Raw genomic sequence first — 24,434 nt, forward strand, 5'->3', positions numbered from 1 at the left:
AGGTGTCGAAGTGGTGAAAACACCTTGGGTCGGAGGAAGAGTCTCCACGTCGTCCAGGCAGATAACCCAAGAATTATGAGCCATGCTCCTAGGGCGGGGGGGAGCTGCATTATGAGCTAATAGGGCGTTTTACAGGTATGATTGAATAGCCAACGGTGTGCCTTTGGGCATGCTATTTTTGTAGCGTTGCCACGTTGGTATATATGTAGTGCACCCACAGCCCAGCATGGTCCGGGGGTTGCAGTGCCGCATCGTACATGCATGCGCCGCACGCGTCAAAGTCAAGACTCAAATGGGTCTGATGGAGATGGCCGTGCCGTCTGTCTCAAACTCTACTGTGCCGGGCCGTCACTTACGAGTATGCTGACAGTGACAGCAGATGGGCGATGCCAACGACTGGTATCAGGTCTGCCGAAAGAAGCGCCTAGAAGGAGGGGTTTCCTGGGTGAAGCAGCTCTGTCTGACAGGGGGAATACAATCCTTCTGATTCCTGACTGGGCGATGTAAGCTTCATGGTCGGAGAAGGGCCCTGATAGCATGCGGCCGGCCTGGCCCACACAGGGGAGTCGAAGGAGTCGAGCTGCTGTGCCTCACATTCGATAAGCTGTCTCATGCCCGTGCCACAGATAGACGGCGACTCAGAGTAAGCTATTTCCACCGGATTGGAGTTGAGATAGCGCGAGAGGGAAGAGGCTAAACTACAAGTCGCCGTCTCAGCCGGTGCCAGGCGCTTACACCGTCCCGGATGGTCTCGCGTCACCACTGGCCATAATTGACGAGTTGCCTGCCTCAGTCTCGCCGTCGCGGAATCTGTGACTGAATACTAGTCTACTACCATCTGCATGTACACATTGAGAGAGATGGACAAGGGGCCCGAGGGACGACAGACAGCCCGGAGAGGAACCCCCTCGAGGAAGCAGCTTCGCCGGCCGCCTGCGAGAGGACATGGAGGCAACAGCCGCTACAGCGCCCGCTACCTGATTCTCGTGTACAGCAACACTCCAGAGCGGTTCGATCCACTCGAGATCCAACGTCTGGTGACACAGGAGCAGGGCCAGTGCACCATTGTCCAAAAGTCGGCAGCCTCGGAGTCTCCGGGCAATGGCGGCGCCGGCGGCGTGATGACAACCAGCTACCTCGTGTTTGTCGACTTTGCCGGGAAGCGCTTCCAGACGCGCAATCTCGGCCTGTTTGACGTCCAGGGCCTCCATCCCAAGTGGCTGCACGTGCGGTCGTCGCCCTGGGAGAGGCTGGCCGAGTTGATGTCGAGAGGAGACGTTGTCTGGGATGGGCTGTCAGCGTCGACATTATCGCCGAGTGAATTCCACGGCAGCAGCCAAAACAGCGATCCCACTTCCTCCTCGGGCTGGGAGCTCCTGGGGTCTTCGAGCAATGAGACGGAGATGCTGGAGTTGTGTGCCAAGCACATGGGATCATCAATATCATCATCATTATCATCATTGCCACCGCTGCCACAGGAGCAGGCTGAGCAGCCCCCGGATCTCGAGTCAATACTATCGCCCGATCCAGAACTGCCTATGCCGGTCAAGGACAGACACCATGTCCACCGTGACTACGACTGCTCACAGACGACCGAGCTGGCCCCAGACATTGAGTCCTGGAAAGCCGGTTACCGCAACGGCTACAGAGATGCCTTGCTAGATATCAGGACGCCCAGGAGTGACCGGGTCGGTCTCATCTCCAAGTAAGTCGCCGAGTCCAAGTCAACCCCCATTCCCTGCTGCATTATATCAATCCGCATTTTTTGTGCTTACATAGTACTTCCCGCAGACATCCCCGCAAGAATACCAGCACAACAAGCCCAGATCTTGTCCCATGGCCGCTATCGCAGCAATGCCACTTAAATCAGGATGCTCTGCCGGCTCTGGAGGCCCTAGAATCCGTGCATGATATCCTCGACATATCCGATTGGGAACCGCCCCTGGAGCTTACCACGGCCGACTGCATTTTCTGACCTGCTAGGTGCACAAAATATCCGCCAGGGCTATAGCTTCAATGTTTTTGTCATAGAAGAAGGAGAAGTTGTTGATTGATGAGATATACGGGATTTTCACCAGCATTCTGGTTCCTTTTTGCCTTTTTTACTTATTGTTCGCTTTGATAAATGTACTCTTAAATGCTGTTGGTGTTTCATTTGGGCTTCTTTGGTAGTCAAGACACGGATGACTACGTGCAATTGGTTTCATAGCAACAAGCCTTCTTTCAATGTAAGCATATTATTCTTCAAGTTATTCACAGTACGTTATTGAACAAAAGACGCTTTAACTCCTTTTCCCAAAATGTAAAATACCCTCCAAGCATCCATCATTGTCTTGCTATAAGACCAACCTTGACACCATGTTTTGACGAACAGCTGACCCCAATCTTCTCCTCCCAGGGTACTTCGTTTCTGTCCTCTAGCCGAGCAAAATGCTGCAGTAGACGAATCGTGCTATACTTTGCTAGCGCCATGGCGAGTTGTTCTGTATAGGAGGCACAACAGGAGGTTGGTTAGCCATCAAGTATTCGACTTAGGCAGAAGCAAGGGACACTGAGAGTGGTAATTGTGTAACACCACGGAACAACAACTCACGGCCAAGGCATATCCTAGGACCTCCGTGGAACGGCATAAACGCCCACTGGGGACGGATCTCAGCCCAACGCTCGGGACGAAACGTATCGACGTCGGGTCCGAAGAACTCGGGGATGCGGTGCATGGCGTAGATGGAGTATCCCACAGACGCACCACGGGGCACGTGCATCGGCGACTGGCCGTCAGGGCCACCTCCGTGGGGGAGGACGGTGTCGACTTCGGCCGTTCGCTGGCTGACGGCGATGGGGGGGAATAGTCGAAGAGCTGTAGTGAGTGGTCACAGAATTCTATTAGCCTATGCAAAGAAGTAGGTGGCAATGTCGTCTTCTCCACTATAGCGACGAGGAAGGGATGTCAAAGGAATGAATGAAGCAAACTCACTCTCCTGTAGCACTTTCTGTAGGTATGGAAATCGGTGCAGATCCTCCTTGGTGGGTGGACACCCATTGAGAACACCAATCTCATCTCGAAGCTTTTCGAAGATATCCGGGCGTTGGCTGAGCACATACCAGATGGAGCCCAGGAATGAAGCCGTCGTGTCCTTGCCGGCCAGGATGACATTGAGGATGTCCAATTTGAGGTCTGTTCTCGATCGCCCTCTGCCCACCATAGCACCGAGGAAATGACGGTCAGTGGACGATGGCGATGTACCCTCGCCCGCGTCCTCGGTGACCACCGTGGTGCCGCTGTTGCTGTTGGCCTGCATCGACCGGTCAAGTACCCTATCCACAAACTTGCCAAGGCACTGGAGCGATTGTTCCAGCTTCTTGTCGCCGAATACCAGCTTTCGGAACATACGCCAGAGGCTGTAATCGTTGATGCCAATCAGACTCTGCTGCGCATACTCGAAGGCTCGAGAAAACTGCTGTCCCTCAGTGCTTCCAGATTCTCCTACTGCTTCAGCCTCCAGGAGACTCGTAGATCTGCCAAGGAACACGTTGGTCGTGATATCCAGTGTAAAGGACGAGAAAAGGGGCTGCAGATCAATGGTGTGGCCGTCCCGAGGGATGCATCGCAGCAAATGCTGCACATGCTCTTCGAAAATTCCAAGCTCGGCGCTCCTCACCCGAGACAAGAAGGGGCGCAGAATGCTACGGTGTGCCTACACAACAAGAGGCAGAGCCCATTAGGTACATGTATCGAGTGATGATCGCTTGAGGATGCATAAAAGCACAGGCATGGTTATCTTACCTTCCAGACGTCGCCATCCGAGTTGAAAATACCGCTGCCAAACAGCGAATTCAGTGACTTCTTGCGTGTGCTTCCCAGGCCGTAGTCCCAGAAGTTCTTGGAGAGCATGGCCTTGAGGTTGACGGGATCGATGGTGAGGACGGCCTGCTTCCCGAGGACAAGGTAGGATACCGTCCTTCCAAACGGCGCAATGATGCTGCGTGTCGTGTCGAGTAGCTTGCCGTGCGCCACGGCCCAGCCGCATTTCCACAAGACGTCGAGGCCAAGAAGAGGATCCGCGTGGTTGTACCACACGGGAGGCTGGGCGGACACTTGATGCTTCTGGTGCTGCCGCTGTTGTAATAGAAATCGACTCGAGGGTATAAATACCACTAGGCTCGCTAGGAAAAGGAGCAGTGCTGTTGCGGCGTTGATGTCGATTTGCTTCGGTCCAACTTCCGCCCATGGGACGGAAATGACTGAGACCCTTGGGGTATAGTCCCATGTCGAGTTCATTGTAGCGGAACTGTTCAATGTTGAGTCCATCATGGCGAAGAATGATGGCCGTATTCCAACAGGCGCATAGAGTTGCAAGGGTCTTTGTAAGTTGTGCGCTGACTCGGTAGAATTAGAAGGCAGAACAAGCTCGCATAATAAGGATTACGACTTGTAGAAACTTTTGCCATAGTGGCTCAGTCTATGTACAATTTTATATTCTCTTTTAGTAATATAATTGCTAGTTGAGCCGGCTAGGTTGTGACAAGTGCGACGGATGTCTCAAAAGAGTCGCCAGGAGACTGTGACGGTGCTAATAGATATGGGTTCATATGTCCACTCCAATCCTTCGATGTTTCTTCTTCTGGGACGGTTGGCTCATTGTGCATCAGAGCCAGGGGGCACAACTTTCCAATGGGACTTTCCATGCCTGCCAGCCGACTCTTTAGACCAGCCTCCATAGAGCGAACCCCTGGTACTTAACCACCACTTCGTGAAATACAGTCCTTGGATAGCCAGTGTCAAAATACTTGTACGTACAACTATCTCTGTCAAGCTACCTCCTGCAACTACGATCTTTTTGCCGGCCACGATGTCGGCGCCACTCATACTCATGACGGTCACCACGCATGAATGTGAATACATCCAAGATGAGAACCGCCTCAAATATTCCGCTTGACGCACAGCTAATGGAGCAATAACAGGCTCTCGAAGAATGCGTATCTCTACTCGGACTCGCCATCACCTATTTCGTCGTCGTCACAGCGCGGGTGGCCACAGAAACCAGCAAAGCCTTACCAGGTAACACAGCCCAGTTTTCCTTTCCCCTCTATCATTGCTTTTTTTGTCCTTTGTTAAACATGAGTACCAACTTCCAGAGTTTACATCACGCGAATACGCTACCTGCCGCGGAGGATATTGTAAGATGCTATAAGAGGGGCTATGGGTGGAGGCTAAGAGCGGCTGGAAGATGGGCACTTAATTCCCATTCCGAAAGTCTTCCATGTAGTACTTATGAAACGCCATGTTCATATCTGTACTTAGTAAACCCAAGTCTTGAATAGTTTTGTCTTGGTCCTAACCTACCATTTAATTATATGGCCAGTGCGTGCGTCCAAATCGAGTAAGATGAGGTATCCGTAAAGCAGCGTAGAACTACTATGGTAATGTAAGATGGCGCACTAAGTGCCAGGCTGTTGTTTGGAAACTTGGACGAGCAGTAAAGAGATGGGGGGATGTATGATATATCAGGGGTTCTAAGCAATCGTATGTAGCTACACATGTTGCTTGCCCGATGCCTCGACTATGCTATCAGTCTCAAAATCACCTTTTGCCTCAAAGCGATCGAGCGAGAAGGACTTGATCCAAATGCTCAGTACTAACACGGCAGTACAAATGGCTGTGCAGAATATCCAGATCCTGCGCAATCCAGATAGAGTAGATCCTGTGTCCATAAGCAGGATAACACCGAACTGGTTACCACCAGGAACCTCGCTTAAAAAGAGGGCACTCCCGATTGAAATCCCCAGTGACTAAACGAGGAGGGTATCAGCGGATGTCGAGAGGATTACAAACAGTGGTACAACTCACCGCACCGAAGGATCGGCAGAACATGAAGAGCGAAACCGCCACGGGGATTTGCTCCGTCTCGACTGAGGCTTGGATAGGAAACTGCAGTGTCCCCGAGATCAAGCCCAGGCCTATACCTACAAGTAAGTTCAGGCCAATCCACCCAGCGGTTGGCGTAGCACTCTCGAGGAGAATCAGCAGACCCATACCCGCTGACGAGGCGGCCCAGCCGAGCCAGATGGCCCAGCGGTATCGCCCCAACCAGGTCACCATGCAGCCTCCCACGGTGGCAGCGATGACCATGCTGACAGTTTCAGGCAGGGTCGCCAGTCCGCTGTCGCGAGTGTTGAACCGTTTGATGGCTTCGTAATATAGGGGAATGTAGTACATCAGGCACCAGACAGCGAGGCCATGGATGCTGCTACAGATGAAGGTGATGATGCAGGTTCGATTCGCAAACTTGGCGAGCGGGATAAGGGGGTACTTTGCCCACTTTTGCTCGAAAATAATGAATATCGCAAAACCAACTACTCCAAGCATGAGAGGCAGTAGAGTCCTCACATCTGCCCACGGATACACAACGGTTGCCTAGAGTTCTGGGATCAGCAGTGTTTCTGGTAGTTACTAGTGACTTCAGCCTATCTTACCTGAAGTAGAGGGATAAGAAAGCACAAGAGCGAGGTAGAAAGGATGGCGAGACCGATATAGTCGATCTTGCAGAGTTGCTCCATACAGCTTCTTTTCCGTTGACGGCCGAGGCCTGCCGGCACGGTGATGAAGCAGGCCAGCATCCCCGCGATCGACATGGCGGCGGTGCCGCCAAAGATCCATCTCTGCCATTAGACAACCATTAGCTCTTCCTATTCTGGGTGTGATGCCTAGAGTCTACCGCCATGATTCATGGCAGTCGGAACCCGCAACAAGCACCTACCCAAGAAGCCGACTCTGTCAAGATGCCAGCAGCAACGGGCCCAACGCAGATGCCGATGGCAACAAAGATGCTCAGGATGGCGAACCAGATGCCGCGGAGACGCAGTGGCACGAGGTCGGTGACGACAATCTCAGTGACGGTGTAGATTCCACCGACGCCGAAGCCCTGGATGCTGCGCCCAGCAATCATGACGGGATACTGGTGGCCCAGCGCCACCATCAACGAGCCGGCAGCGAGCCAGGCTGCGCTCACGGCCAGCGCCCATCGGCGCCCGACAATATCTGCAAAGGTTGCGCTCCCCGGCTGTACCACCGTTGTCGTCAGGGCCGTCGATGTGCCCAGCCAGAAGGTCTCAGTGACGGACAAGTCGAGATCATTGGCTATGGTCTGGGGTGCGACAATGTCAGCCAAATCAATGCCTCCATGAGAAGAGTCTAAAGGGTACTAAGAAGTCTTGAAGAGGGAGAGAAAAGCAAGTAAATTCTCACTTACTGCCATGGAAACAGTCAACGTTGTCGAGGAAAAGGAAGCTGCCAGAGCAAGTACAGACATGGAGAGGAAGATCCAGTAGAACCGGCCGGGAATTCTAGCTATCGTAGGAACCTCACCAGGGCTCTTATCTTCATATCCAAGCCTCGAGCTGCACTGGCTAGTTTCCCGGAGCCCACTACGTTGCGGTGCATCTTGTTGAGTGCGCATGGTGAAGAAGAGTGTAGGGTAAGGAGCAATGCTGAGCGCAACAAGAAGCCAGGGACTGAGCCTAAAACCAGTCGTGCGGGCGACGGCAGCTACGTATTTTTATTTATGTCTCTTAATCTAAAGAAGAAGAATATACTAATTTGCAAATCATTGAGGATTTTACAAGCAGCATATGTGCCATCCGGCACAGCCCGAGGTTCTGGTTGTGACGGCCCAATTGAGTGAGTGAGCCGTCTGTCTCTCTGCCTCTTTTGTGACGCCGACACAATTGACCACCGCCGTCACCGGGTTAGGGTTACAACTTACAGGGGGGCTGCACATGTTAAATACATGTACCTAGCCGGCACCTCCTTTTCTGCGGGTGGTCTGCCATCTTGAACTGGTAAATGACCAGCCTGGGGCCTGCAAAATGTCTTTGTCGCTGATTCAAACTACGCTTTCCTCGCCACAGCCCCGTCATCCAGCCATACTATGCGCTGGCCTTCTCCTTCTGGGCCTTTGTCTCTGGCTCGGCCGTCGATGGATGCTGCCACGACCCCTTCCGGGAATACCATACAATGAGGCTGCTGTGAAGAGCATCCTCGGTGATATATGGGAGATTCGTCGCAGTCGCCTTGCCGGGACACCGGCGGTTCCTTGGATTCTGAACTTGTGTACCAAGCATGCGAGCCCGCTCACCCAAATCTTCATCGGCGGCCCTTTCTCGAAGCCAGTGTTGGTTCTGTCCGACTTTGAGGAGGTGAGATAAAACCGGACCGTTGCTATCCTGCGTTGATTGGAAACTTACGTGTTCTGCAGGCCTCCAGATTCCTCGTCAAAGGAGATAAATACCTAGATCAGAGTACCCGCACGCGCGAGAATGTAGGAGGTGTCATTCCCAACTACCATCTCGCCATGTCCAAGTCGAACCCCCAGTTCAAGGTCAACCGCCAAATTGCTAGCAATCTCATGTCTCCAGCCTTCTTGAATGGCGTAAGTCTGCCCTGCCCAGTGTGGCCAATGGCCGAGATTGGCAACCTTTCATTGACAAACATGAATACTTCAGGTTGCCGCTCCACAAATCTTCCAGCAAGCCAAAGAGCTGGTCGATATCTGGACCGCCAAATACCAGGCTGCACAGGGACGCCCCTTTGCTTCCGAATTGGACATTAGCATAGTCAGTTATGTTGCTCTCAGGTCGATTGCATTTGGCCCCAGCGCCAGCAACGAGTTGAGGTCATATACCGAAATGCTACAGTCCCCGACAGCTTCAAAGCAGGTGCACATGGACAAGGAGGGAGGAAATCAAAAAGACGTTCCGTTTCCATTTCCTGAGTGCCCGGCCGTCCACCAGTACCATGTCACCCGCAAAGTCGAGACATTCATTGCGCGAGCCCAGGCCTTCCCTTTCCCTCGCATGGTCTGGCATGTGCTGCACCTCTTTGGTGCGGTGCGCAAGTACTTGCGAATCCGGGATGAGCACTTTGACACGGCCTATGCAGCCGCGCGGGAACGCGTCGAGAGGGCCGCTGACGGCCGCGGCCAACTCTCCTCGGGCCTCGATTACATGATCCATCGAGCGGAACTGGCAGCCCAGCGCAGAGATGTACAATCTGTCATGAGCCTGCCCATGATGCGGGATGAGATGACGGGGTACGTGTCGGTAGGCCACAGGACCATTGCCCAGGCGTTCAGGGCATGCCTCGGTCACCTCTCCGCCCATGCAGACACGCAGGTCAAGCTACGCGCTGCTCTGCATGTGGCCATTCCAGAAGCCGTGGGCCAAGGTCGCCTGCCGACAGTAAGTGAGATAGTAAGCGCCAAGGTAAGTTGGACCTGACCTCCCCCGATGTTTTATTTGCAAAGCGCCTGACTTGCCCAACTCGCAAAGGTCCCCTATTTGAATGCTGTCATCGAGGAAGCACTGCGGCTTTCAAGCCCGTCTCTGCTGGTTGCTCGGGAGGCTGTGGCCGATACAAGCATACTTGGACATTACGTTCCCAGGGGTACCCAAGTATTGGTCCAGCTCACAGGACCCAGTATCACATCACCACACCTCGAGATGGAATCCGTTGGTGCCACCCGCACCCAAGACAACGACCAGGCCTCTCCCTCCCGTCCACGGTGGGCCGACAGCAATATAGGAGCATTTATTCCCGAACGTTGGCTCAAACCCGATGCAGAGAATGGCAAGACGACTTTTGATGGCCAGGCAGGCCCGAACCTAGCATTTGCTGCTGGAAGCCGAGGGTGTTCGGGCAAGCGTCTTGCGTACCTAGCGCTACGGATATTGACAGTTTTAATATTGTGGAGTTTTGAGTTGGAAGGTTGCTCTGAGAATTCGCAAGGGGACATTGGAAGTATAGTAAGGCCAAAGCTAATTACTTTGGGATAGGGATATATACGAGCATATTGTGTTGGGGATGCCCTCGTTCGTTGCTTTTGTGGTTAGAAGGCTACGAGGTTAGGGAATTTCGATCCCACGAGGTCTGAGATTGTTTTCATTTATGTACATTAGACGTGACCTTCGGGTCAATCCAGCCTTCTGGCTGCGATCATGGACTACAACGACCTATCGTATGCACCGATCATCTGTACGGGCGATATTATACCCAACCTAACCCACCAAACCTCTAGAACCTTTATGTTATTTGTGGTTATCGTGGTGTTGATGGCTTCTATCCCTACCTTTCTCTCCCATAGCGCATTATAAGCCCTACGCATCCTCTCCCCGTTCCGAGAACTTGTTCAAAGTACGCTTCAAAGCCGAGGAAGGAAAGAGATTTCCGGAGCTTCATTGGAATGCTGCTAATGAAAGAGGACGCGAGCAACTACTTGCTTGCCGGGCCGCAAGACGCAAGCTGCAAAGTCCTGTACTGCCTGTGTTATCGCAGCACATTTTGCACCACGGGGAGCCGTTTCTGTCTGAGATTGAATAGTTCTTAAAGGGTCTGATTAGCAAATGACCCGGGCCGAGCATGACTTCGTGCGTGAGTATGATAACCTAGGTCAGGTTTGGGCGGCTATGTCAATCTTCAAAAGGCAGGAAGGCTCCTCCAGTACTGTTGCCATGGACAGTTCCGACAAAGATAGCAATAATGGCCCTGGGAAGACAGTGAAGCGGATCAGGCGAAACACGGCCCAGGATTCAGTCTACACCGACTCGAGCAAGATCCAAATGGGCTCCAGCAGCCACTTGGCCGAAAACTCCCAGGGGACGTCCTCGGTGGGCTACGTTGGTCATTTCCTTGATGTGCTCGGCACCTGATCGTAAAAGGATTGCAATAGCGCTGAGGAGGCACTGGTGCGACGTGGCAATGTGTGGTAAGGCCGAGTCACCCGAGGATGCTCGCTTCATACATCAGTCCACTGTTTGGTCAATCTCCAAGTTGCCGTCTAACAACTCCGACTTCCTCCGGCTTCGGTAATTATCTACCAGATCCAAGACATTTGTTTTCATGAACAGGGCCTTTTCATCATCGGAGAGATCAAAGCCAACCATGTCAAAATCTATAGCCATGAGTTTCCCATTGGTAAGTCGGGAGTTGCCTAGCTGAGGGTCATCCTGGATCCTGGTGTACATTGTACGCATGCAGCTCACGATGGCATTCCTGTAATAGCGTTGACAGCTCCGGGAGACTGAGCGTCAGCCCTGCGGGCTCTGCAAGAGACACACCAGCAACGTCTTGCAGCAGGAGAGACCTCAGTCCCTTGTAGGCAACTGACCCATAACACCGTGGAACGACAACGCCTTGAAGGGTGGCTAGCTGTCTGTAGGCCTCGACCTCGGTGCCAAAAAGCTCCTTGTACTTCTCCTTTTCCATCTTGAGGATGAGGTCATCTGGGAGAAACCACTCTGGGAATATAGTCCGTATACGGACACCAATGAAGGCTGGTAGCAGCTCCGTCACTCCCTGAATGACATGTGCGAGGTTCGAAGGGTGCAAGTTGCCGCGAGTCGAGGAGAGCGCTGGTGGCAGAGAGGACGCGAGTCCTTAATCTAATACGCTGTACTTGGGCCAGCGAAAGAGTGCAAAGACGGCGACGGAATCGCATACCAAAGTTTCCTCTTCATTCTGCCGCGTCGTAGTTTTAGGGATCTGTTTTCTTAACGGGAGGCGGTACCGCTCAGGCTCGCTCAGCGTCGTATGATGCGGTATCCGAATCTCGGTCGAGGTTTTAGGTGGCGAGGGTGGTGGCGGCACGTCAGCGTATTCGAACAGTCTATCGTCGTCCGCTTGGGCGGTTGTCGGCATGGCGTTGCGCGTCTAGGGATTCTCAAGGAGATATTGAGGGTTTAGTAAGGCCAAGGCCAATTACTTTAGGATAAAATATATATGTACACCAAGCAGTTGGGGATATAGACTTATGAGTTGCGTAAGGGGTCTTTTTCACCTCTTTCCTCCCCTGACAGAGGCTATCTGCCGTGCTCAAATGGCCACATTTCCGGATGCATATGGCACCCTAAAATATAAACAGTGAATTTCTCGGGAAGAGCTTTGATTAGAACCGCAAAAAAGAAAAAAAAGAAAAAAGAAAAAACATACAACAGCCGGTATTCGCTGGTCGTCACCGACCCAACTACTAATCAGCCCCTTAGCGGCTTGACTCTGGGAGAGCGGACGGGATCCCGTATTTTCCACTAGGTATGGTCGTATGTACTGAGGTTCAAATTAGCATGCCCTATATTGTAATGCGCTCTCCAGCTAATTGCAAAATTAGCAAGGAACATCCGTACAAATACCAAGTAAGTGCTGGTCATTATTGACCGAACTACCGGTTATTTAGCTCCTCAAGACTCTATTCTATTGGGAAATAGCCCTCGGAATCGCACGATGACCTTGGTTTGCCGGACCATGATCTGGACCATCCTGGTGATGATCCATCGGGATCATGAGACGACGATCCGTCCGATTTAATCACGTGATACCGATCTTGCCGACTCATCTAGAGTGGCCTGGACTCTTCCTGACCCATGAACAGGGCTCGATGCACGTTGGTTGGGCCGTCATAACGGCAGTGGAAGGTCAGAAATGAGCTGCGCCTCATCGCCAGGAAAGGTGAGAAAATAGCCCGTTCCTCCCCTTGTGAGTCACCGGGGAGGCTCGATGTGGAAACTTGTCAGTTGCATAAGATATATTTCGTGTAGACCGCGTCCCCCCCTTTTTTCGAGGCTGATCGCACGGCGCCATCAATAGGTTCTCTAAGTAATGAACTGGCGACAGTTATCCTACTCCCCCCAAATTCTGTGCCATCGTCACATGAAATAAGGCTCTGCTAGATTCGACCACCGGAACCACGCAAACATGGGGTGCTGCGTGTCTGCCGAGGCAGCTGGCGAAGGCGAGGCGCCGGCGCGCCGGCGCGCCGTCTGGCCAATCGACCGTTGGAGGTAGTCTGGGAAAAGGACGGTCAGTGGGAGCAGATCAACGAGCTTTACCGCCAAAAGATCGCGGGCGAAGGCCTAGAGGGCGAGGAGGCTGCTCGAGCCAGCCAGCAGCCCGAGTTCTTCTTCAAGACCGTCCGCAGCTGGCTTGACCACCGCTACCGCGACTGTGCGAGGACAGGCACCATCGAGGAAATGGGGGCCTCCAGCGGTGGCTTCCCCACCAGCGAAGGATCCTGCGACTGGCCAACCAAGCAGATATTGACGCTGGACTCATGTTATACTGGTGTCTTCCTTGCCAGCACCTTCATCGTTGCGGTGCCTGCGAAGGACGGGGAGGCCTGGCCAAAACCGGGAGCCATGCTGGAAACGAAGGAGATGGAGGGGGCCAAGGCGTACTTGACAGCAATGTTTCGGGAGATGGAGCAGGAGGGCGTCAACATGGACCACGCCGAAATTAACATCTTCATGGGATCCGACCTGGTGCGCGGCAAGTGGAGGCCGAGTACCAAGGAGCCCACCATCAGCAGGCTCGGGGACAAACCCTCTGATGAGTTTCGGAGGTCCAACAACGAAATGATGAAACTGTCTCGGGACCTCCCTGGGCAGGCCATGCTCCTGTTCCTGCCTCTGGCTTTTGATGGAGTTGTAAGGGGCATGCTGGCAGCCACGCCTGGAGGTACGGTCTGGGATGAGGGAGAGCTGCCGTTCTTTGTCTCTGGCAATAATCCCTTCCCCCATGCTACCCGGCTCCTGGTCGCCAGGGACTATAGCGAGATGGAGCAAGAAGTCGAAGCGACGCATTACAAGGTCGTGATACCCACCCGCGACCCTCAGAAGGATTCCCTCTCGCGGATCCTGCGGAGCGCAGAGCCCGAAAAGGAACCTGGAGGTATTGTACACGTCACGCTCCTCTGTGGTTTGGCGCGAGACGCTCAGTGGCCGCTGTGCGGGCTATTCACCAAGAGACCGGTGATGAAGGCTGCGGAGGAAGCTCTGATGGAGCTGCTGAAGCAGTGGAATCGCGAAGGAAAGGTTCGCCGGTGCGTCGCTGAAGTGGCAATGGGCGCCGATAAGTCTCGGTTCAGCTTCGTGGGCGAGGAGTTTCCCGCCCCTGTGCCTCCCAACGGCAAGGCCCCAGTGCTAGCGAAGATCGAAGGGGACATTGATGGATTCTTCGTCAGACTTATCGAAGAGCCGAAGCATGAGCTCTTTGATTCAGAGGGCCAATTCCAGGCTGTCAAGGCTATGATGCAGGAGAGGATGATGCAGGACCCTGAGCACTTCAAGGCCATATCTCACCAGGCCATGGCCGCCGCGGCGCGCCACTTCCTGCAGAGCAACTACCCGGGCACAGAGGTTTCCGACGAAGGAGAGCTCTCCATCACCGTCGAGGGGAAGACCTCCACCGTTCCCAACACCCTACTGACGGTAGTCCGCAACCCGGAGACGGAGCAGAAGAACATCGTTGCCGTCATCTACTCGGTGCCCAGCCCCGACGGTGGACTACCAATACCTTTGCCAGGTGGCGAAACCAAGACTTGGCTGGGCACTCAGGAGTTGAAGGACGCGGTGGCGGCCCTATTGGAACTGATGAAGCAGTGGCGTAACCAAGGCAAGGTCTTTGAAGAAGATTGCATGGCGCAGGTGATGATGGGCATCGACGCCGACATCTACCAATTCGTGGACGGTGAGAGATTCGAGGACTACAGCGAGGAGCGAATGAAGAAGCTTAACTGGGGATAAGAGTTGATATACAAATCCAGTGATCTCATGGCCTAGGGATGAATAATAATAATAAATAATAATAATCGTCCGATTTTGTATCTATTTTATTTAGATATGTTGACTCGCACCAACAACTTGAACTACGTATATGCCCAGGAGGCTACTCGTAGTAGTTGTGGCTGCCTCGCCCCGGTGAGAATTTACACGAGCAGCAACAAGTCACTTTCATCCGGATCAGGAGTTGATATCAACGCCGCTGCGACCTATTGGAGAGATCAAACCGCCTTGATATTTGCGGTTAAAAATGGCAACCTAGCCTCTGTGAAGGCCCTGCTTAGACACAACCCAGATCTTGAAAAGGCAGACTCTAAATATGGGCAGTCTTCCCTCTCTTGGGCTGCTGAGTACGTGAATCTTGACTTAACAAAGCTCCTGATTCGGGCTGGTGCCAACCTCTATTCTACCGACTACGGTGGACATTCGCCTGTCACTTTGCAGCCAGGGGTGGTTCCGACCTACTTGAAGCGTGTATTGAAGAGCCAGGGCCGAATGATTCAACAACTGAGCCTTTGTCGCAAGCACGTGTAATAGAGCTAGGCCTGCGTTATGCTTGCGAGTCGGATTATCAAGTCATCCTTGACCGCATTCTTAGCTCAGATAACTACTTGAATTCTCAGGATGGATTGCATAGGAATGTAGCGTGTCTGGCAGCAGAGCACGGTAGCAAGACTGAGATGGAGAAGCTATGCGAGAAGAATCTCGACTTCAACCTGAGAGACAATACCGGTCGCGGACCGCTCTCCTGGGCTGCAGCGGGTGGGCATCACGAAGCCTTGAAACTGATCCTGAATAAGGGTACATCTGTCAACTCCAGAGACACATCCGGGAGAACAACGCTGTCATGGGCAGCAGGAAATGGCAAGAAAGATGCCGTGAGTGTGCTACTGAAGAACAATGCTGATCCAGATTGCCTCGACAACAACCACAGGACACCTCTCTCGTGGGCTGCTGGCCAGGGACACCTCTTAGTCACGGAGTACCTGCTCAAAATCAGAGCAGGGAAGGAAAAGCTTGTTCCAGTTGAAGCGAAGAATGGCAGCTGGGCCACTCAAGATCTAACATCTAGCAAGGAGCCCCGGCATACTCGGACGGCGGCTCGATCTGCGACAGAGGCTACCAGAAAGAAGTCTTATACTATCGAAGTGGACTCTCATGACAGTAACTCCTGGACACCGCTCTGTCATACGGCATGTGAAGGGCACAAGAAGGTCGTCGAGATCTTGGTAGCACGTGGGGCCGACTTGGGAGTCACAGTCAGAGGTATCAATGGAGACGTTACACTGGTAAAACTCTTTAAGCAAACTAAGGAGAAGCGTTCTATCCGAGATTATGTGATGCGGGAGATGCTGATCTCCTACGGGTCACTGCAGACGAAACCCCTAGAGGCGGCAGAGAAGGTGGATGGAGAGTTCAAAGCGACGGTGGTAGAGGTGAAAATTTCCAAAGTTGGAGAGCATGGAATGCCATTAGAAATGGTTTCACTCGATCTTCTACTACAAGTAGGGCCATCTATGGAACTGCTTGCCAAAGACGGTTCCTCATGCAGGTGGCTGCATCTTCCCGCAAACAACGTGAATCTCTCTCTCCTATCCTCCCGAGAAAGCACTCAACCAAGCTAATACCTGCTCTAGATGATATGGGTCGAGGCGAGTTTTAAACACAATTATCATTTGAGTCTTTCTAGTACAAGAACAAAACTAAATTCACGTCGTAAGTTACTCATGGCAAGACATTTTGAATCCGCAGGAGCTGGGGAGGAATGGAAGCGGAATGTTGTCCTCAAGCAGAAACTATGGTCTGGACAGCAGCACACACCTCTGAATAACTCTCACCATGCTCTATTCATGCGCCCATGATGCCATTTGTTTGACCTTTATGAGTCTACGATATCGTTGCCTTGATCATTCCTGCGTTGATCATGGCATTTAACCTGGAGAGGGTAAAAGCCCTCGGGACATTTTCCCGCAGAGTTTTGCAAGATGCAATTAATCTAAGAGCAAATTTACTACTGCATTTCAAAGATAGCAAGATATATAAGTACATCCTGAAGAAAAAGAAGGATCAGTGCCCTGGGGGAAGTGCGGAAGCGCAGTGTGGTGTTGGGTTGGAGGGGCAAGATTCTTGCAGCCGAGGGGGACAAAGTTGAGATTGAGATCATGTAACCCTAAGCCACATGTACCGGTATAACATGCCAGTCATTACCTAGGGAGTTTGTGGCCTGGACTCGTACTTTCAAACTCATCGGTACTTGCAATTATGATCTGGGTGACAACATTAAGCGAATGGCGTCTCGACTCTCCGGGATCGAGCCTACATGTATCAAGCTCACCAAAAAGCAACCCGCCTCGGAGACAAAATCAATAGCGACCGCCTCCATGGACCCTACAATATGCCGAGCAGTACTCCTTTCCTCAGGGTTCCATTTTAACATTCTTTTCACGAAACCTATAAATTTCGCTTTCTCTTCGCCACCCATACAGGTGATTGTCTTCTCCAGAGTAAAGTTCAGGGATACAGCTAGGGTCCTTGCGGGTTCCTAAATGGTATGAGCGGTGGGTCCATGGATAAAACTAGGTCTCGTACCGTTACTATCGTAGAACATAGCAGTTCTTTGGCCCCCGGATAACAGACTTGGGGGTGGAGGGCCGAGTAAGGCCATGATTTGACCAAGATGCGTTTCGTCATCGTATTCGCCAGGCTTACTGGTAACCACAGGGTCGAAGAGAGCATTCCCTTCAAACAAATCCCATAACTATCAAAGCAAATCATTAGCATCAGTAGAACTATAAGGATAAGACGATTTGATCCTACGATAACTCCGAGACTCCATATATCTGTTGAGTAGGTATAACCAGAATCTAATATAACCTCGGGTGCCCGATATCTTTCTGCTTGAATAGCACCGGTATGTATTTTCCCAGGCTTTGTACGGATAGAGAGATCAAAATCCACAAGTTGAATAGTTCCCGTTGGGTGGGTAAGAGGCCCGTAATTATTCCGAGCGAGGTAGATTATACGGCCATCACCTATATGCTTTTGCGGTAATGGATCGTTAAATTCGTCCTCAGCATCCCGCTCAAAAATAGAATAGTCTTCAATCTTTATCATGATATTATCGGGCTTTAGATCTATTTCGATGGTTAGTACAGTCAGAGGAGATAGACTATGCTGCTAGTATGCCTGTGTAGATGATCTGACATTCAGAGTGAAGATGATCAACAGCCTGAAGAATCATTTGTATCAAGACCTGTAAAATATCGGGAGGAATAACGCAATCAATAAACCTTTCGCGATAGAGTCATAGAGGCTCATGTAAGGCTTCTAGGACCAGGCACACATGGTTGCCTGAATTTCCTTTGAGGTGAAAAGAGTCGGAGAGTTTTCTGGTAAAGCGCCAGCCTTGGTGCCGTGGGTTGGTTTGAGCAATCTGTTTCATGATGTCAACCTCGTTTTCAGCAGGGGCCCGCCGTGAAGAATGACTGATAGCATTGATCTTGATAGCAACATATAGCTCTCGCGACCAGCGCCAGCTATAAACTATTAAGGATAGGACGCGTCAAATAGCGGCCCAAGGCAGCTCACCTATAAAGATCTCGAGCAAGCCATACGGTTGAGTTGGCACCATGACCTAGTTTTGTGGCAAGTTGGTACCTTTCTTTGAGACCTGACCTAGTTGAGCAGGATAGAATCGATCGGGATGATAATTCGGGGCCCTCTCTTCTTCGATAAGAAGCGTAGGGTCAAGTCGTGGTGCGACAGCTGATGAGATAGGCCATGGCCGACGGCGGAGCGCCGTGAGTGGCCAGGCCTTGATCATTCTGCGAAAGCGTTGAAAACGAGAATCATCAGAAGGCGAGTGTAGAGGCCGCCCGGGTCGGAGTGGGTTGAGCTAGCACTTAATAAGATAAGCTACTTCGTACCTGGGTTGGTGAATGCATGATGGACGTCCCAAGTTTTGGTGGGCCAAGTTGTCGTTGTTGTCTATTGCTTACTAAAACTCTGTTCACTTTTCCCTGGTCTATCTACCCACAAACACAGCACTTTAAAATGATTGCCTGTATGAAAATTCTTGCCCTCGACCAAATTTTGTGACTCCCTGCCGCATCTCATTCAATCCAGCATCTCTACTCCAATTCGATGGTGCCTGGGGGTTTCGAAGAGCTACAGAGCGTCAGCCAGCACTTCAAGATGGGGACAGGAAAAGGGACTTACAGGTCATATGTGACTCGGGAGACCCCGTCCACCTCGTTCACGATCCTGCGGGCCATGGCCTTGAGCAGGTCGAAGGGGAACTCGTAGGGCTCGGCGCTCATGAAGTCACTGGTTGTGACAGCACGGAGGCTATGAATCAAGTCAGATTTCACGCCCCCAAATCAGAGGAGTGGGTAACAGCTTACATGACGATGTATCCATAGACACGGGTGTCTCCCATGACACCAACGGCTGTGAAAAATGTTAGTTAGCAAAGTCGAGATAGATATCGCAACCGGAGCATGTTCTGGAACACATACCCTTGTTGGTATCCAAACCAGCATAGGCTTGAGACATCTGTTTGCCGTGTTAGCTGTTGCTCGAGCCACTGATGCCAGGAAACTTGCCTCGTCGTAGATTCCGGCCTCCTTAATCATGGAAATGAAGATGTGGTCGGCCTTTCTCGCGATTTCAACTCTTTCAGGGGTAATATCTCCAAGAACGCGAACTCCGATACCAGGTCTGTGTAGTCCATAGAAATTAGCCCCGCAAATTCTCAAAGTGCCCAAGTTGACCTGCTGCCCCCCCAAAATCCACCAAAGACTTCAACGACAAGAAAACTTACCCAGGGAAAGGATGACGGTTCACAAGATCCTCGTGAATCTGCAGGCGCCTGCCGAGAGCTCGAACCTCGTCTTTGAAGAGCTCGCGCAGAGGTTCCAGTAGCTAAGACATGGTTAATCTTGTTCTCCGTATTCTTCTACCCCAGAAAGCACCCCCCCCCCCCCCCCCCCCCCCCCCACGCGAAAGAGCGGAAAGAAAAACTCATATATGGGGCTCTTTGTGTACTCGGGCGGATGAGGTGGTCAAGAATGATAAGGGGGGTCCACGTTGTGGTTGGGGGGACTTGAGGGGGTCGAAATGCGGCATGGTGTTAACTTACGCGTAGGCCTTGCTGTTGTCGCTAGAGTCAGTAAAAATACGAGAGGAAAGGGAGTATAGAGTGTGTAGACTTACGCCGTCCATCATGCGCTATGTCTCGGTTAGTTCAAACTTGGACACTGAGGGTAGGAGGGGAGACTTGCCTGAGGAAGACCACCGACGTTGTGATGGGCTATGGCCAGAGTCAGTAATTGTAGACTTCAATATCTAAAATAGCCACTAACTCTTAATAGTGGCAGAAGGACCCTTGAAACTCAGAGACTCGATGCTGTGGACGGTCAGTCTTCTCCCGGTGCACAAACCGCTTACTATACGTACACATCTGGGTACAGCTACATTAGAGTAAGCAGATAGGTTAGTCCAGGCATCTATATATAAAGGGCAATGATGCAGGGGTAAATACTGTGCCCTGAAGGAACCAAGAAACCTTTCCGGCGTTAGGGGTGTTCTCAGCCTCCTTCTCGATTCTAATAGCCTCTTGCTCGAATAAGTCGATCTATAGACCAGTTAGGATTGCCAAAGGCATGAACCGGGGGGAGGGATCGAGTGATCGAGGACATACAAAGGTCTCTCCAATGATCTTGCGCTTCTTCTCAGGCTCCCTGACGCCCTTAAGACGGCCAAGGAAAAGCTCGACACCATCAATCACCGTTAGGTTAATCCCGAGATGCTTCTGAAGAGTCTCCTTAACCTGCTTACACTCGTTAAGACGCATCAATCCTACCACAGGTTAGTGTTAATTAGGCTCGCGCGCTAGGCTTGGCCATACCGTTGTCGACGAGGATAGCGTGGAAGCGGTCACCTAGATCCGTGTTAGCCTCATCACATGGACATGATGTAGCCATTATCGTTACCAATTGCCTCCTTCATGAGCTTGGCGGCCACTGTGCTGTCAACGCCACCAGAGACAGCTCCGATAACCTGGGCCTTGTCGCCAACAAGCTTCCTGATCCGAGCGATCTCCTGCTCGATAAAGTCGCTCATAACCCAGTTGGGTTGCGCTCCACAAATGTCGACACTAAAGTTGCGCAGAAGCTCACTTCCACGGGGAGTCTGAGTTACATTGTGTCAGTTAAGTGGCAAGCTACAGGAAAGGAAGAATGGAGCTGGTAACATACGTGTTCGAGCTCGGGGTGGAACTGTACGCCTATTGACGTGCCGAGTTAGTCAAGAATCTAAAGTGGGCGATGTGGGAGGGTTGTAGGTAGCGCGAAGGGAAGATGATATGGGGCAAGGGCACAGCAGGGCAGCTGGCGAGTGATGAACTAGGGGAATGGATAATGTGTGTCGATGTTTTGATAAGGGAAAACGTACCAAAGATTGGCTTTGTCTGGTGAGCAATACCAGCAAACTCGGAATTGGCAGTTTTGGCGACGATTACGAATCCCTCAGGCAGGCGGACGAGCTTGTCAAAGTGGCTCATGTAGGCTGTCCAGGGTTAGAATCCGTAAAAGGCACAGAAGTTTCATATTAGGAGGCGGGAAATTCACCATGCATGGTCTCCCCCAGACCAGCGAAGAGACGGTCGACATGGCTGTCGACCTTGTAGATAGTGACGTCGGCGTGGCCGTACTCTGTTGAGCCGAGTGGTTAGAAAACGTAGACTCTCAGGTTTGATGAACAAGTACAAACCTCGAGCGGTTCCGCGAGCAACGTTGGTAGAGTTGGTCCGCCAAGCAATTTCCTATAGGGGGTCAGTAACAGCGATAGAATGAGATAAAATGAGGAGCTTGCCTGGCAACCATAGCTAGATTCACGTAATTAGTACTACACCATGATGGGGCTCAAATGGAGTCATACCAGATACCACTATAATTCGTGTGAGTAAGCGCGTTTCTCAAGAATGGGAGGTGACTCACAGGATCGGAACACCAAGCTCAAAGACAGCGGGGTCAACATCTTTTTAAAATCAGATTAGTTATATCCTATATGCGGAAGGGAGAGGTCTCACGGGGGGAGCCTTCATCGTAAACGGAGGAGGGACCTATTGAATTTTTATTAGAAAGAAAGACAAGGGCAGGCTGAAAGGATACTTGCCTCCAGACAGGATAATACCCTTAGGCTTCCAGGTGAGATCGGCGAGCTTGGTGGTGCATGGGAGCATCTCAGCGTAAATACTGAGGGCTCGCAGACGTCGGAGGATCAGATGGCTAGTCTGGCTGCCAAAATCCAACACCAAGATGGTCTGAGATGAAACATGTCAGTGCTGAAGTCCCTGGAACCTGGGATGCGGGGGGATTGGCGGTGCCGGGGTACAGCGAAGAGACCAGGAGAGGAAATTTACGCACGTCGAAGTTGTTGTGAGGCGCCTCGGCATCGATTTCGGTAGCCATCTTGTCTAATTTCTGCAGCGCAAGAATGGGAGCTTGATTGATGAGTGTGTGTCGTCTGCTAGAGAGAAAACTTTGAAGCCATCCCAACTCCCTCTCATCTTATCTTATCTTATCACCTCTTATCATCTTATCTCTTTATGGTTGCTCATCACGTGTTCCCCTCCCATCGAGTCAAAGGAGGATGTACATATGTGGGGCAAGAGACATAAAGCCGATCATTCACCACCAGAAGGGTCATTCAAGATGAAATTAAACCGGTATCTAACCTCTAACTAAGATGAAGGGATTGCGCTCGTAAGATATAAGAGTGAGTCGCCAAGCAGGAGGGGGCGACTTGGAAGTATATACACAGCAGTGCATTGCGATAAGATTTGGCAGGCATTATTGTCGCTACCCACCAACTTCATCACCCATCTCTACCGACAAACCCCTTGGAATGTCGACCAGGTCATCTTCATGATGGAGACTCACCCGCATGGCAAAAAAACGGGATGAATTCTTGCGCGATTGGGAACAGACACTGTCACAAATGGAGTGTGGGATATATCCACAGACCGAGAAATTCCTCCCCACGGACGAGAGAAACCAGCTGGAGTAAGCTGGTTGGCGCAAAAAGCCCGACCCGAACCGTCTCGGGGCATTGAGCACGAGCTGAGCGAAACACCCCGAGCTGGTGGCGTAGTTAGCAGAAGCCTGGTCCGAACCTAGGTTGCTCATGAGGTGTACCCAGTCCGTGGTGTTAAAACTACTCGACTATAGAGGCAGAACGCAACACTCATCCAACAAGGATGTCCTGTCCATTCCAGAAGTTGTGTAGGTGTTCTCAGACCACAGTATCACCCCGACTACACTGCACAAGATCTCTGAGGCCATGGCCATTCAACACCCGGATGTGTCCGTGGTTCCATTGTCTCTCTTGGTCGCTTGGATGAGGCGCGGCGAGAAGCCAGTTCGTCTTGTCCAACGAATTGATTTATACTTCACGCTCCGTAATGAACAAGCTGCGAAATCAATGTACATCCTCCCCACTTTTGAGTATGTTGACGTTCTGGCCATTTGCCAAGTTACTCCATCGTACTGCAGTACAATGATTGTGGGTGCAAATGACGCTCTGCAACTCACAGAGCGAATAATCACACGCTTGCTCAACATGACAACGACTCTGACGGTGACTTTCAGGATAAGACCACTCTTCTAATCTCCCTGGCGAAAAGATTGGGTTCAATATGGATCGGACAAGAGATGAGATGGCGCGAATCGACATGGAAGACGATGAGGACATCGAGCGTCGTATTGAGTCCATCCTCAACTCCACCAAACACAGTGGCTTGACCTTCACGGAGGAGCACGAATTGCCATTACTCCCACCAACCATTGACGACAATCATGCCGGTGAGTAATATATGCCACATATTATAGGCTTTTTCCCTGTGCCTGAACTTGAACTAATGCACTGACCTTATCACAGTTACTATCATGGAGACTCTCCCTGGCATTCACAAAACAGTCACGAGATACCGGAGTCGTCTTTACAGGGTGTTCGCGGTTCTTGATCGCTCCCAACAAAGCCACAGCATATTCAGAACATAGCCGCTCCCCTAACATTGTTTGTGAAGAACTGCAACGCCAATCTCATTTCAGGCAAGCGCCCGACTCGAGCCGTCAATGCATCGCGCTGGTGTACTGAAACCAGCATGTCTATTCTGGATATCATAAGGCCCCAGGATCTTCCCGACGGTGCCTGGTACGCTGGTAATCTGGCCCTCCCGCTCCTGCAAGTAGCAGGGCCTATCTGCCAAATGCTCAGCGTGCAGTCCCGAACAGTAACCCGCACACCACTCGTACATGAGTGTCTCCAGGCCTATCTCCGTGAGTTCCAATGGCGAAATCTATCGAAATCTACCAGCAGGAAATTGCTTTCCAAATCTGGGCCTTCATTTACATGGACCAACCATCACGGATTCGTGGAGATCTACAAGTCGGTGCTGAAGGAGCATGGGCTCGTATACTGGTATGATTCAACGAACACCAAGATGAACAAGTCGAATACTCTGGGTTGCAATTACGCAAGAAGCCGAGAAGTCCGGCTTGGTTCAAGGTCCGGATGAAGACGGCCTCCTAGAACTTCAGGCAGACGCCCTAAACTGGCATGAGATCTCTTACACAGCCGAAGTAGTCGCGCCGCCAGAACTTTCCGGTTAATTTTTCAAGCAGACTTGCTTGAGGCTCTTTTGGCATGATACGAGCGCCCTATTTAATAAGTTCATGTTGTACAAATGACACTAGGATCGTCTCAGAGGTAAGTTTTCCCTGCTGTAAAGCCACTTCAATCCGTCTTTATACACCTTTGAACCAAAC

At 51.6% G+C, this 24,434-nt stretch overlaps 8 protein-coding genes across 8 annotated transcripts; 4 read left to right on the top strand and 4 right to left on the bottom strand.

Annotated features, from left to right (window-relative positions):
* Positions 1-842: 842 nt before the first annotated feature.
* Positions 843-1,709, top strand: ACO1O0_002285 (uncharacterized protein; the record flags this gene model as incomplete). Its single annotated transcript, XM_083191757.1, has 1 exon — positions 843-1,709. The coding sequence occupies one exon, from the start codon at positions 843-845 to the stop codon at positions 1,707-1,709; it is 867 nt and encodes a 288-aa protein (XP_083052971.1).
* Positions 1,710-2,325: 616 nt separating this feature from the next.
* Positions 2,326-4,312, bottom strand: ACO1O0_002286 (cytochrome P450; the record flags this gene model as incomplete). The annotated part of the gene is made up of 4 exons (XM_083191758.1): positions 2,326-2,483; positions 2,594-2,857; positions 2,975-3,695; positions 3,785-4,312. The coding sequence occupies 4 exons, from the start codon at positions 4,310-4,312 to the stop codon at positions 2,326-2,328; spliced, it is 1,671 nt and encodes a 556-aa protein (XP_083052972.1).
* Positions 4,313-5,532: 1,220 nt separating this feature from the next.
* Positions 5,533-7,457, bottom strand: ACO1O0_002287 (uncharacterized protein; the record flags this gene model as incomplete). The annotated part of the gene is made up of 5 exons (XM_083191759.1): positions 5,533-5,790; positions 5,849-6,415; positions 6,475-6,660; positions 6,759-7,145; positions 7,251-7,457. The coding sequence occupies 5 exons, from the start codon at positions 7,455-7,457 to the stop codon at positions 5,533-5,535; spliced, it is 1,605 nt and encodes a 534-aa protein (XP_083052973.1).
* Positions 7,458-8,351: 894 nt separating this feature from the next.
* On the top strand, positions 8,352-9,340 carry ACO1O0_002288 (uncharacterized protein; the record flags this gene model as incomplete). The annotated part of the gene is made up of 3 exons (XM_083191760.1): positions 8,352-8,429; positions 8,503-9,241; positions 9,303-9,340. The coding sequence occupies 3 exons, from the start codon at positions 8,352-8,354 to the stop codon at positions 9,338-9,340; spliced, it is 855 nt and encodes a 284-aa protein (XP_083052974.1).
* A 1,074-nt stretch (positions 9,341-10,414) lies between these two features.
* On the top strand, positions 10,415-10,704 carry ACO1O0_002289 (uncharacterized protein; the record flags this gene model as incomplete). The annotated part of the gene is made up of 2 exons (XM_083191761.1): positions 10,415-10,422; positions 10,497-10,704. 2 exons carry the CDS (start codon positions 10,415-10,417, stop codon positions 10,702-10,704), a joined length of 216 nt encoding a protein of 71 aa, XP_083052975.1.
* Positions 10,705-10,797: 93 nt separating this feature from the next.
* Positions 10,798-11,260, bottom strand: ACO1O0_002290 (uncharacterized protein; the record flags this gene model as incomplete). The annotated part of the gene is given in 2 exon segments (XM_083191762.1): positions 10,798-11,047; positions 11,064-11,260. The coding sequence occupies 2 exon segments, from the start codon at positions 11,258-11,260 to the stop codon at positions 10,798-10,800; spliced, it is 447 nt and encodes a 148-aa protein (XP_083052976.1).
* A 1,482-nt stretch (positions 11,261-12,742) lies between these two features.
* Positions 12,743-14,568, top strand: ACO1O0_002291 (uncharacterized protein; the record flags this gene model as incomplete). The annotated part of the gene is made up of 2 exons (XM_083191763.1): positions 12,743-12,747; positions 12,780-14,568. 2 exons carry the CDS (start codon positions 12,743-12,745, stop codon positions 14,566-14,568), a joined length of 1,794 nt encoding a protein of 597 aa, XP_083052977.1.
* Positions 14,569-18,734: 4,166 nt separating this feature from the next.
* GUA1 (GMP synthase (glutamine-hydrolyzing)) lies at positions 18,735-22,076 on the bottom strand (the record flags this gene model as incomplete). Its single annotated transcript, XM_083191764.1, has 15 exons — positions 18,735-18,771; positions 18,823-18,951; positions 19,008-19,053; positions 19,122-19,158; positions 19,191-19,323; positions 19,427-19,527; positions 20,147-20,239; positions 20,306-20,463; positions 20,513-20,545; positions 20,598-20,796; positions 20,862-20,890; positions 21,058-21,171; positions 21,234-21,317; positions 21,376-21,427; positions 22,032-22,076. The coding sequence occupies 15 exons, from the start codon at positions 22,074-22,076 to the stop codon at positions 18,735-18,737; spliced, it is 1,290 nt and encodes a 429-aa protein (XP_083052978.1).
* Positions 22,077-24,434: the final 2,358 nt, after the last annotated feature.

Source organism: Amphichorda felina (genome assembly GCF_050947745.1).
Source record: "Amphichorda felina strain 45539 chromosome Unknown scaffold_2, whole genome shotgun sequence".
Classification (NCBI taxonomy): domain Eukaryota; kingdom Fungi; phylum Ascomycota; class Sordariomycetes; order Hypocreales; family Bionectriaceae; genus Amphichorda; species Amphichorda felina.